The 13554-nt window shown below is 30.7% G+C and overlaps 1 protein-coding gene, 2 long non-coding RNA genes and 1 other non-coding gene across 10 annotated transcripts in view; 2 read left to right on the top strand and 2 right to left on the bottom strand.

Moving 5' to 3' along the window:
• The window catches only part of LOC111416995 (tyrosine-protein phosphatase non-receptor type 13-like), a 48773-nt gene extending 40412 nt beyond the window's left edge, over positions 1 to 8361 (bottom strand). The window contains exon 1 of the mRNA XM_071195465.1: positions 7353 to 8361. Within this exon, the coding sequence (XP_071051566.1) occupies positions 7353 to 8196 (844 nt within the window). The 5' untranslated portion in view covers positions 8197 to 8361. The remainder of the gene's footprint in view (positions 1 to 7352) is intronic.
• The window catches only part of LOC139429584 (uncharacterized), an 83309-nt gene that overhangs the window by 19396 nt on the left and 50359 nt on the right, over positions 1 to 13554 (top strand). For 5 of the 7 annotated variants that reach the window (XR_011640144.1, XR_011640143.1, XR_011640142.1 and 2 more), the window contains 2 exons: positions 12445 to 12770; positions 12888 to 13034. This is a non-coding gene — a long non-coding RNA (uncharacterized lncRNA). Of the gene's footprint in view, positions 1 to 12444; positions 12771 to 12887; positions 13078 to 13554 lie in introns of those variants that run through there. The other 2 variants (XR_011640140.1, XR_011640141.1) reach the window with 1 other exon arrangement.
• Positions 11391 to 11463, top strand: TRNAA-AGC (transfer RNA alanine (anticodon AGC)). Its single transcript has one exon. It is a non-coding gene; the product is annotated as a tRNA-Ala (tRNA).
• Positions 11753 to 13282, bottom strand: LOC111420117 (uncharacterized). The gene is made up of 2 exons (XR_011640139.1): positions 12958 to 13282; positions 11753 to 12474 (listed from the first exon to the last, which is right to left on the bottom strand). It is a non-coding gene; the product is annotated as an uncharacterized lncRNA (long non-coding RNA).

Below are 13554 nucleotides of genomic sequence, written 5' to 3'. Positions count from 1 at the left end.
TACTTGCAGAAACTATACACTGTTGGAAAAAAGACTAGATAGTGTTAATACTGCTGGAAAAGGGTTAGATTATATACTAGTATACTAAAAAGTTGCAATATGACATCTGGAGCATCAAATAGTATTTTAATCGCCACATAACCTAACCGGGGTATTTCTAGTTTTAATTGTATTTCTAATTAATAATTTAATAATGTCGCCTAAATTAGTAATCGTTCCAAAAATGAAATTTAATTCTTTCCTTTTACAAAGAAATAAAAAAAAATCCGCCCCACAATATATAACGCCCTTACATTAACCCAGAAATAACACTCACTCTACTTATCAGATTTCCCATTTAACATTAACCCCAAGGGGGAGCAACTAAATAACCTCCATCACGACTACTTTCAACACTTTTACAATTTCAAAAGCTTTCACGCGTTCGATATGAATGTTCAACCATTTTTCGTTTTTCTTGTACTTTTTGTTGATATTTATAATTCTCCCTCGTTCCCTTTTTAAGTTTTCTTTTCCGTTCGTTTTTTTTTCTTTTAAGACGCCGAGTTCTATTCTCGATTCTCGACCCAGTTTTCTAAAGTCATCCATATCAAAAGTTCAAGAGACTTTTTGTTTTTAAATTCGTATTTAATTCACATTGAGATAAATAAAGAAAATTCTTTGTTTATAAAACAACACTTTCATTAGAACTAATTGTACGACTAGTAATGCTGAATAACAATTAAATAATGCTGAATAACAATTAAAACTAGAACTAACACTTTAGCCGTGTTTAGCCGTGCGTCTGAGGACGCACGGCTAAACCCGAAACTTTCTAATTGTAGGTCTAGTGTTAGTTCTAGTTTTAGTTCAATAACAGCTAATACTGAATAACAGTTAAAACTAGAGCTTCATCCCTTTGCAGAACTTCATCATCTTTGTATTTGCTATATTCACCTCCAATCCCATCAGCCTGAAATATCTCCCCAAGTGTCTCACCATCCCTCTCATTTCTGCTGCCTCGTTCGGCACAACTACCATGTGATTCACGTGCACTTTCTCCCTCCTTCCGTCACACCTCCCATTTACACCTTCTCCTGCCTTCCAAGGGTTCATAACCATTAAAAATTGTTCAAAATGATTATTAACTCTTTGGTAATTATTGAAAGCTTGTCTAAAAGTTTGACAAATGTTTTATAGTAATACCACGATGTTCAAAATAATTAAAATCTGGTTCCTAGCTAAGCAAAATTTTTGAAATGATTAAAAACAATCTGGAAATTATTGAAATTGTGTCTAAATGATTAAAAACTGGTTGATTATCATTGAAAAGTTGGCGATATCATTAAGAGCTGGTTTTTAGCTATGCCAGGTTGTTCAAAATCATAGAAAATTGATAGATCATCCTTGAAAGCTTGTCTAAATGGTTAAAAACTTGCAGATTATCACTGATAACTTATGACATTTTCATGACTACGCAATATCGACCAGGTCGACCTTGAAAATCGTTTGAAGAGTCGAATGAGGAGCTTGGTTCCACTTTAGAAGGCGGAATTATTATTCGTACAGTACAAGTTGAGTTGAGTAAATCTGGAAAAAGAGATACTAAAAGTTATTATGTGCACCCCAATACGGGCAACAAAATACAAGACTGTTCCAAGTTCCAAGCATTGAAAACGTTTAAAGATGCTGATTTAACAGGAGGACAATATGAAATAATTCGAAATACTAATAAAAAGTTCTTCGCGTGATATAATCTTATACAGCAAGCAAAAAAGAGTGATATCAATTGCAACCTTTAGTCGATATTACCATTAGTATTCACTTTATTGCCCAACAAAGATTAATTACAAGACAATATTACAAGAAAAAGAAAACAAGAAATAACACATGCCATAAAACGAATGTAATTCACATAAAGACTCCTACACTATTATTGATTGTTAGTTAATTTACACATCTGCACCGGGAAGTTGGCTAAAACATTGGATTTGCAATTCCTCAAGTAAAACTGATTGGTACCATGTGTTGTACACCTTGCACTAACTTCTGCAAAAACTTGATACACTAGTCATCTCGTCTTACGTCTAGTGCAGAAAAGTTGTGACGCCGCAGCAGGGATGCGTAATCCGTTCCACGATCCGGGTATGATCCGTCTAGGCGTAGAGACAAATATTTGAGAAATCTCCTCTGAATTCTCTCCAATATAAGACTATGACACACATAAATTTAGAGCCATATTCCAATTTGGACAATACAAAGGTCGAAAATATCCGATATCAGAGAGAATATCCATAGCAAAACGAAACCAAGCATCCTCGCTACAGAAGATAATATTTGCGGCAATATTTTCGATGTGTGGTACAAAAAACAATTTTCGGTCAAAAGTAACTTCCAGATCCTTGTTTCTCAAGAACATCTTCTATATAATAAGAAGATGGAAGAAGCATTAATCTTTAGCTGATAACGGTTACACCATTCCACCAAGACGTCCAAGTCCAAGAAGACTGACAACATCACGATCCGAAAAAATAGGTTGTAATAGTTTCAGATCATTCGTATAAGCTAGTACGCTTGATGAAAATTTGTCTAGATGGTCATTCAAGAAGATAACAAATAGGGGGCCTAGATTTGAACCATGAGGAACACCAGACCTAGCCGTAATAGACCCGATATTAAAGAAGTCTTATCCACAATAGTAGAGCAAGAAAGGGATACATTAAAAATTATATGTTAATGGGGATGCGATGGATCGTTCAAGCAAAAATGTAAGGAGGCTGATTCAGATGCAAATATATTTCAGAGCTGCTTTGTACCTATGCGATTAGTTTGTGGCAAAGACTCTGAAAGAGTACTATGAGAAAATCAAACTCCAAATCCAGAATACTGATGTTACAAATGAAGAGATGAAATATGTCCTAAATTCCATAGACTCTTTAATCGCAACTGAGGTTGATATTGATGAAAAGAAGTTTTTCGTCAAACATCTGTTCATAATGACAATGGTTAATGGATAAGTCTGCAACGCAGCTAATTGCACAACATCTACAAGTCTAATACAAGTCTAAGTCTCTTCTTTTTAGAAAAACATAAAAGGAGAAACAAATGGAAAAGAAGAGGAAAGACTGCTAGTTTATATGTTTTGGCGTCCAATGTCACCGACAATGCATAAGATATTAATTCATGGAGGTACTACCTATTGGTCTCTGATGAGGCAGTAGAACCGCGCAACAAGCATTTTAGGACATATTGCCAAGACTTTTCAACGAAATTTTCTAGAGAGTCCTGTAATAGATAATAGAGAAATTAAACCGGCTTCTTTTGAGCTCACATCACTTACTCAATAGCAAGAGAACTTAAAAAAAAAGAAAATTTACTTCGTTTCTTTCTGAAACCATCAATGCTTCTGCCAAACCCAATGGTTCTTCCATCCGAAATTATTTCTGAACAAGATTATTTTGTAATTTTTTCCTTCCTCAATCATATTTTTCGTTTACAAACAATCGCCAGCAATCTAAGCAATAACAAAAATTTTGGACAAGCGTTGTAAGCTTGTCTAAATAATAAAACACAATTTGGTAGTCACTAAAAGTTTGTCTAAATGATTGAAAACTGTTTTTCAATCATTTAGTACTGGTTTAAAGGATTAAAATCAGGTTCATAGCAAAACCATGTTGTACAAATTGTTTCTAACAACACTAGGATGTTTAAAATCATTAAAAATTAGTGCTGTACATAACTAATAATAACGCATAATAATTACAAGTAGAGTTAGCACTAGAACTGACACTATACCTAGAACTAGAAACATTCGGGTTTAGCCGTTTTAAGAAACGCTAGTTGTAGTACTTGTGTTAGCTCTAGTTTAAGCTGTTATTCAGTGTTAGGTTGTTATTAAACGAAAAATAGAACTAACACTAGACCTAGAACTAGAAATACTTGCGTTTAACCGTGTGTTTGAAGATTCACTAGATATTAGAACACAAGATACTGCGGACAGAAGACTAAAAATTGTCTTCGTTGGTAGAGGACTAGCTATTGCTAACAGAAGACTTGACAATGCTTATGGAAGGCTAGAAACTACTTACAGAACACTATGTACTTCAACAATGCTGATAGAAGCTTGGATACTAGTTGTGGAAGATTAGATACTTCTAATGAAAGATTATGACAGATACTGCTGGCATAAGATTAGATATTGCTAGGAGGGGACTAGTTATTGCTGACAGAAGACTAGACAACTGGTAGAAAACTAGATACTATTCACAAAATACTAAAGGGTTTTAGTGGAAACCTATATACTGTTATTAGACCACTAGATACTGCTGACAGAAAACTAGAAATTGTTGGCAGAAGACTTGACAATACTTGTGAAAGACTAGAAATTACTTACACATTAATAATATTATTGCTTTATGCAAAAATGTTTCTAAATCAACTTATCGATTTAAAATTGGTTTATAAACTCATCTAAATGATTTCAAAATAATTTATATTCATTCCAAGTTGTTTAAAATCATATAAAACTGCATCAAACGATATCCAAAACACATCTACAATGTTGCAAAATTATTAAAATTGATTGGTAATGTTTGGAATTTTGTCTAAATGATTGCAAAATAACTTATAGGTATGCCAAGTTATTCAAAATAATTACAAACTTGTTGGTAATCATTGCAAACTTGTCTAAATACTTAAAAACTGGTTCATAACTATTAAAAGTTGTTCAAAATGGTTATTAACTATTTGGTAATTATTGAAAACTTGTCTAAAAGGTTAACAAATGTTTTATAGTAATACCACGATGTTCAAAATGATTGAAATCTGGCTGGGTATCGTTGAAAAATTTTAAAAATCATTAAGACCTGGTTCTTAGCTAAGCAAAATTCTTTGAAATGATTAAAAACAAGCTGGAAATTATTGAAAGTTTGTCTAAATTATTGAAAACTTAGAGATATCATTGAGAGCTGGTTTTTAGCTATGCCAGGTTGTTCAAAATGATTGAAAATTTTTTGAAACCTTGTCTAAATGGTTAAAAACTAGCAAGTTATCACTAATAACTTGTGTATATCATTGAAAACTGGTTCTTAGCTATGCCAGGTTGCTCAAAATGATTAAAACTAAGTTGGTAATCATCTAACGATGTCCAAAACACATCTACAATGTTGCAAAATTATTAAAATTGATTGAAAATTGGTTGGTAATGTTTGAAATTTTGTCTAAATGATTGCAAAATAACTTATAGTTATGCCAAGTTATTCAAAATAATTACAAACTTGTTGGTAATCATTGCCTCCTACATATTTATCATGTAAAATTGTTACTAAATCAATTTATCGATGTAAAATTAGTTTATAAACTTATCTAAATGGTTTCAAAATAATTTATATTCATTCCAAGTTGTTTAAAATCATATAACACTGCATCAAACGATGTCCAAAACACATCTACAATGTTGCAAAATTATTAAAATTAATTGAAAATTGGTTGGTAATGTTTGGAATTTTGTCTAAATGATTTCAAAATAACTTATAGCTATGCCAAGTTATTCAAAATAATTACAAAACTTCTCTAAATACTTCAAAACTGGTTCATAACTATTAAAAGTTGTTCAAAATGGTTATTAACTATTTGGTAATTATTGAAAACTTGTCTAAAAGATTAACAATTGTTTTATAGTAATACCACGATGTTCAAAATGATTGAAATCTGGCTGGGTATCATTGAAAAATTTTATAAATGATTAAGACCTGGTTCTTAGCTAAGCAAAATTCTTTGAAATGATTAAAAACAAGCTGGAAATTATTGAAAGTTTGTCTAAATTATTGAAAACTGGTTGATTATCATTGAAAACTTAGCGATATTATTGAGAGCTGGTTTTTAGCTCTGCCGGGTTGTTCAAAATGATTGGAAATTGATTTGAAAGCTTGTCTAAATGGTTAAAAACTAGCAGGTTATCACAATAACTTGTGTATATCATTAAAGACTGGTTCTTAGTTATGTCAGGTTGCTCAAAATGATTAAAACTAAGTTGGTAATCATCTAACGATGTCCAAAACACATCTACAATGTTGCAAAATTATTAAAATTGATTGAAAATTGGTTGGTAATGTTTGGAATTTTATCTAAATGATTGCAAAATAATTTATAGCTATGCCAAGTTATTCAAAATAATTACAAACTTGTTGGTAATCATTGCCTCCTACATATTTATCATGTAAAATTGTTTCTAAATCAATTTATTGATGTAAAATTAGTTTATAAACTTATCTAAATGGTTTCAAAATAATTTATATTCATTCCAAGTTGTTTAAAATCATATAACACTGCATCAAACGATGTCCAAAACACATCTACAATGTTGCAAAATTATTAAAATTAATTGAAAATTGGTTGGTAATGTTTGGAATTTTGTCTAAATGATTTCAAAATAACTTATAGCTATGCCAAGTTATTCAAAATAATTAAAAAACTTCTCTAAATACTTAAAAACTGGTTCATAACTATTAAAAGTTGTTCAAAATGGTTATTAACTATTTGGTAATTATTGAAAACTTGTCTAAAAGGTTAACGAATGTTTTATAGTAATACCACGATGTTCAAAATGATTGAAATCTGGCTGGGTATCGTTGAAAATTTTTATAAATGATTAAGACCTGGTTCTTAGCTAAGCAAAATTCTTTGAAATGATTAAAAACAAGCTGGAAATTATTGAAAGTTTGTCTAAATTATTGAAAACTGGTTGATTATCATTGAAAACTTAGCGATATTATTGAGAGCTGGTTTTTAGCTATTCCGGGTTGTTCAAAATGATTGGAAATTGATTTGAAAGCTTGTCTAAATGGTTAAAAATTAGCAAGTTATCACTAATAACTTGTGTATATCATTGAAAACTGATTCTTAGCTATGCCAGGTTGCTCAAAATGATTAAAACTAAGTTGGTAATCATCTAACGATGTCCAAAACACATTTACAATGTTGCAAAATTATTAAAATTGATTGAAAATTGGAATTTTGTCTAAATGATTGCAAAATAACTTATAGCTATGCCAAGTTATTCAAAATAATTACAAACTTGTTGGTAATCATTGCCTCCTACATATTTATCATGTAAAATTGTTTCAAAATCAATTTATCGATTTAAAATTGGTTTATAAACACAATCGATTATTCGAAGTGATAAATTGGGAGTCAAACAGTTTGGCGAAAACGTCTTATAACGATTATTAATACGACAGGTTTTAAAGCTTTACTCGTAAACATCCAACCGAGAACTTAATAGGTTTCGTATTAATTTTCTAACATTAAAATGTTCAGGGTAATAACTCATTTCGTTTAAAAATTAATTAAGTAATAGTAATTTTAAAACTTACTTTGGTTATTATTTTTTTCGCAATCCGAACTTGACGAACTCGATTTATTTCTACTCCCACTTTTTCGTTTTAATAAAACTTTCCGCGTTTTATCCGAATCGAAACTAACTTTATTAGACTTTTGGAATGGAAGCACATCACTTTTAGCATGAACTAAATGAAATCTATTTGATTCATTAATAAAGTCATCACTATTTTCACATTTTTTCCTCCTTCTCAGAATCGGGTTACTGAACGACTCTTCTCTTATTACCAACGTGCCCGCACTACAAGTTCTTGTTATGTATCTGCTATGTTTTACGCGATTTATTTCCGGTTTTAATAAGTTTTGATTTTCGCTTGAGTAATTCTTTAGGATCGATTTTTTCGTGTTTGATGAGAAATTATTGTTGTTATTATTATCAGGTGTTAATTTTAATTTTAAAAAATTATCAAATCCATCTTTTACGGCTCTCTTAACACTTTCATTTGATGATCTTAAATATTCATTGTTCAATTTTAATTTATCGTATAAATCGTTTGAAGATTTTTTATTGTTTATTCTATAACGATCTAACGGTTTGTAAGGAGCCGATATACTCACACTTCTTTGTTGGAAATTAACGTCGCTTTTTGATTTTTGTATCGATTTTTTTAACTCGGAACTTCTCCAACTATTTTTACCCGAGGAATCATTTTCTTTTGTGTCCACCAATAATTTTCCTTTCGAATCGTATAAATGTATGATTGGAAGCGATATATTCGGCGCTGATTTAGAGGCTGTTAGCTCCCAATTCCATCTTTTTGGCTTTTTTAATTTCAATTTGATGATATCATCATCGATGTGAGGTGATGAAGTTTTCATTTTTTTTTTAATTTAAAAAAAGCGTTTAATATGCTTAAGCTTCGGTGCTTTTCAAGCAACTGAAGTTGAAAAATCCAATCATTTTTTTCTCTCTTTATAATTCGGAGAATTCAAAAACTCGACTGAAACGGAACACACGGACGTGATGTAGATAAACTTTGTGACTTGTGCCAACTTGTTCCCCACCTTACACTCACAGCGGATCTATCGTCGCCGTCGGGCCCGTCGATTTCGACCTGGGGGCCAAACCAAACTAAAAATAGATCTTTGCCATGTGTTTTCTTGGAGTTGTATTATTGCAACATGAGTTCGCGTGTATTGTGTTGTTCTTCATCTTGTAAATATTTACATTTTAAATTTATATTAGTTATTTACTTTAAAACATTTTTTGTGGTTACAATTTTTTTCTAATTGATGAATCATGCTTTTGAAGGAATTCACCTTGCTAAGAAGGTGACATCATTTGTTGAAAGGATGGTTTCGTTGTGGAATCAAGCCAAAATTGATGTTTTTTGAATTTTTTTTAGATTCAATGACAAAATGAAATGGACACTTCGAGTATTTAAAGTTTATTTTTGATGAGTAATTTTAATATATAATTTTAGCACCTTCATTTATTCCCGATCATACTTTATGGGTTAATAAAAGTTTTGTTCAAATCTTTTTTGCAAAACTCTCGTTGTCTCTGTGAATATTAAACGATATATTTATCCCGATTTGCGTATTTTCTTGGACCATATCCACATTATATCAAGCATTTGCATTCCAATCCTCAAAATAGATTCAAAATTATCTTGTTGATAGACTTGTCACTGTATTATTTAAGATTATTTTTAATTTTTAAACTATGTATATATAGTTGTTCACAAAATTGAATATAAAATGATTTAGTTTAGGTTGGACACCAATGTGGTGGTGTTTTTAGTTGTTTTGAAATATTGTATAATAACCATTCCTTCACAAGGTATACATCATACCTTTTATGATCATTATCTTGTTGGAACCAGAATGCAGTCGGAAGGTTGAGTTTTTGATAACTTTGACATAAAGTACATTTCCCTCAATAAAGTCCTTAGTCAGAGATACTTTGAAACAAGTGTGGGGCTACGCCAGGGGTATAGCATATAGGGGGGACCATTATTGATATTATATTATTATTATTATTATAGAGAACTACTTTGAATTGATGGATAACAAAGCAAATGTCCCGCCAAATAGTTTTTGGAATCCGCAAGAGAGCCATTCCTAGAAGCAGATATAAAGACTAGGTGGCAGAAAGTCTAAAAATGCTGGAAGTTAGAAACTAAAAGGCCACAGCGTGAGATAAAAGAGAGTGGAAGCTGATCCTGGAACAGGCCAAAACCCCACCAAGGGTTATGGTGTCAATGATGATGATGAAATTCAATAGTTCCAACGCTGCTAGCTGTTATTGATTGAGTGTGCGTCTTTAGCCATTTTCAGAAGGCGCTATGCTGGTTTTTTGTTTAGGCAGCAGTGCTCTAGACCCCATTTATGGTTTGTTTTTTTTGGAGAACCCTTTCGGATTATAACCATAATCGAAAATGATCAAAAACATCAAAATTTGATTTTATTTTTGTAGTGGGTTGGTACTACTGATCGATAGATTAAAATAACGTATTGAATTTGTTTTATGGGTTAATTCTAGACCTTTTTTGTAAGAAAAGTATTTTTCCATCAGATATAATTAATGAGTTATAACCGAAAATTGTCAAAAATATCAAAATTTGATTTTATTTTTGTGGTGGGTTGGTACTACTGGTCGATGGATTAAAATAACTTATTGGATATGTTTTATAGGTTAATTCTAGACCTTTTTTGTAAGAAAAGTATTTTTCCATCAGATATAATTAATGAATTATAACCAAAAATGGTCAAAAATATCAAAATTTGATTTTATTTTTGTGGTGGGTTGGTACTACTGATCGATGGATTTAAATAACTTATTGGATTTGTTTTATGGGTTAATTCTAGACCTTTTTTGTAAGAAAAGTATTTTTCCATCAGATATAATTAATGAGTTATAAAAGAAAATTGATGAAATCGTCAAAATTTCTAGTTTTCTTAAGTTGGGTTGATAATGCTGATTAATGGAGTAAATCTCTTTACTCAATACGTCTTATGAGTTAATTCTAAACATTTTTTGTTTAAAAAATAATTCTCCATCATGCACAATTAATAAGTTATAACCGAAAATTGTCAAAAATATCAAAATTTGATTTTATTTTTGTGTTGGGTTGGTACTACTGATCGATGGATTAAAATAACTTATTGGATATGCTTTATGGGTAATTCTAGACCTTTTTTGTAAGAAAAGTATTTTTCCATCAGATATAATTAATGAGTTATAACCGAAAATGGTCAAAAATATCAAAATTTGATTTTATTTTTGTGGTGGGTTGGTACTACTGATCGATGGATTAAAATAACTTATTGGATATGCTTTATGGGTAATTCTAGACCTTTCTTGCATGAAAAATTTTTTTCCATCAGACATAATTAATGAGTTATAAAAGAAAATTGATGAAAACGTCAAAATTTCTATTTTTCTTAAGTTGGGTTGGTAATGCTGATTGATGGAGTAAATATCTTTTCTTAATACGTTTTATGTGTTAATTCTAAACCTTTCTTGGTTAAAAAATAATTCTACATCATTCACAATTAATTTACCGAAAATTGTCAAAAATATCAAAATTTCGCGTTTTTATTTTTTTTTTCTTAACAAAAATAAAATAAATTTTGACAATGTAGGGAAATATGTAGGTATGTAGCAGTTGGTAACACCGTAACACTTGAAAATAGAAATTTGAATTGATAATTAGAAATTGTCTCATGTCACCTCCCGAAATAAGAGAAATTGCTCAGAGTTCTATTAAAACACTACCAACACTTCCAGAGAAGTCCTACGAAATGTACGAACAACAGTACGCTATGTTAATTCAAATTGTCACATTGACAGCTAGAAAAATTAATGACCCAATGTCACCAACATGAATTGGTTCCGTAAAATGTTACTAAAATCTCATTACAGCATCGGATGCTGTAAAGAGTCTCATTATAGCATCCGTTTGAGTACTGTAATAGCGTTCATTAGCGTCGAGAATTACAAAAAAAAATTAATTTATTGCATAAATAATTTCCGTTAATATAGTTTTCCATAACATTTTCTTCATACAGGGGGCGTAGCTCAGATGGTAGAGCGCTCGCTTAGCATGCGAGAGGTACCGGGATCGATGCCCGGCGCCTCCAAAATCTTTTTTTGTATTTATTAAAAAAAAAAAATTTATATCGATTTCTTTAAAGTACCACATCATATAAACAATTTTTAAAAGCTATATTTTATAATCAAGCTTTTTAATAACATTTGCCATCAAAATAAAAAGTGAGGTTATGTTATTAAATTAACTGTCATACTGAATATAACATAACCTTTACAGATTAATAACATTTTATAAAAAAAATGCTAGAATTCTTAGAATGCTATTTTAATATTTATTATAGTGTTTATTTACCGTTGAGACAATTCTAAACATACAAGTTAAGGTTTAAGGTTGGAGTGAATTTATTTTAAAATATAGTTTCACAACAATACACAAAACAATATTATTACATTAGAGTTAAATTTAACATTGTGCGATGAGCCCAGTTAAACAAGTTAATCATTAAATCTGTCAAATCAAATTATTATCATCTGAAATCTCAGATGTCATCGCTATCAATATAAATATTAATAAATAATGCTTCCTTAACTTTATCAATTATTCCGTTTAATTTTGCTTTCACTTTGATGTGTCCTTCTTCTTCTTCTTCTTTCTCTTGCCCCCATTTATACCCTACGGTGTTGGGTTTTGGATCCATCTTTTATACATCTTCCTATGTTTGGCCATAGTCCATACTTTGGCGAGTCTCTTCTTTCAACCATCTTCTCAATCTCTCCTTCCCTTTGGGCTCTTGGTATACGAGAATAAGGTATTAACTTTACCCATCTGTATTGTAATAAAGCTTCCGAGACAGGTTTTACCTGACAGAGAAACATAACCTCAATTCAGTTGACAGTTAATCTTTAGTTGCTCATAATTCTCTTAAAACTGTTAATATTCTTTCTAAACGATCCAAAACGTAAAGATCAATGTTAGCTACATGTAATTTATTACATTCCAGAAGATTTTGAACAATTTTGACTTTGGAAATTGCATTTCAAATTTGTAAATTTCAAACCTTTTTTTGTAGTTGGAAAATCTTGAAACCTCCAATGGGTGGCTGAAATAGAAGGACATATGCATCAAATACGAAGTTTCATCCAGATTAGTGATGAATTAAAGAAGATATTAATAAAATAAGTTTTGGAATTTTGAGTGGTTCGAAAAAAATCCGCTAGATGTCGCTCTCGAAATGTAGAAAGATTTAAAATTATTTTAAGGGAAGAAATGGCGCGAAACCCACCAACCAATCAGGAACGAGAGTTTAAAATAAAAGGAAGAAAATTTTCTGGAGAAGAGGAAAAGGGTATATAAGAAGAGGAAAAAGTTGAAGCAATGCAGTCCAATTTAGTGAGGGTAAGAGGACTGTTGAATTTTGATAAAACAATCTAACCTAAAAAAGTCCGAAGTAGTTTCCTAACCTTAAATTGATTCAAAAATTTTTTTCTATTTCAACTTTAATACCGAATCAAGATTTTATTAACATAAAAAAGAAATGAAGAAAAATTAAATTTAAACAGAAAATAAATTGAGGAGAAATTACCTGTATTCCTGAAATTTTTCCAAGAACAGTTACCACACACCAGATCCAAACAATATCCGATTATAGAATAATCTGAACCGAAGCTTTCCGTATTCCTGTCCATTTTCCATTCCTAAGAGGGTGAGTTACACATAACCTAAAAGTTATTTATCAGATAAGTGGGAATTTTACTCCCAAAAATTGCACGATAACACCGTATTTTCGATTTGATTGAGAATCTATCTATTGTTATCGACAGTGTTAAATCTTTGTAATCTTTATTAGGTAGTTTCTTAACGTAAACATAATAGTTTGACATCTGTCTTTATTGACGTTACGCTCTCTCTCAGTTAACGAATTTAAAAACAGAAATCTGTAAAATAAAGTTTCCTTTTTGAGCCTGAACTCGCTAATTAATTTTGTAAAAGAAGAGAGCACTGAAATAAGAGAATTCCTAAACAAAGTTAAAAATAAAAAATTTTTTTTTTGTGTTGAAAAATAAAAGTTAGGTTAGAAACTGTTAACTGTCAAAATTAAATATAACGATTTCTTGATAAATATTGAAATGATGTTAATAAGAATCAAAAATGCTTTAATTTGGTACCGAACATGATATCC

This window comes from Onthophagus taurus, chromosome 3 (assembly GCF_036711975.1).
Source record: "Onthophagus taurus isolate NC chromosome 3, IU_Otau_3.0, whole genome shotgun sequence".
Classification (NCBI taxonomy): domain Eukaryota; kingdom Metazoa; phylum Arthropoda; class Insecta; order Coleoptera; family Scarabaeidae; genus Onthophagus; species Onthophagus taurus.
The sequence above is the reverse complement of the archived record's forward strand: the minus strand, read 5'-3'. Positions and strand labels throughout refer to the sequence as shown.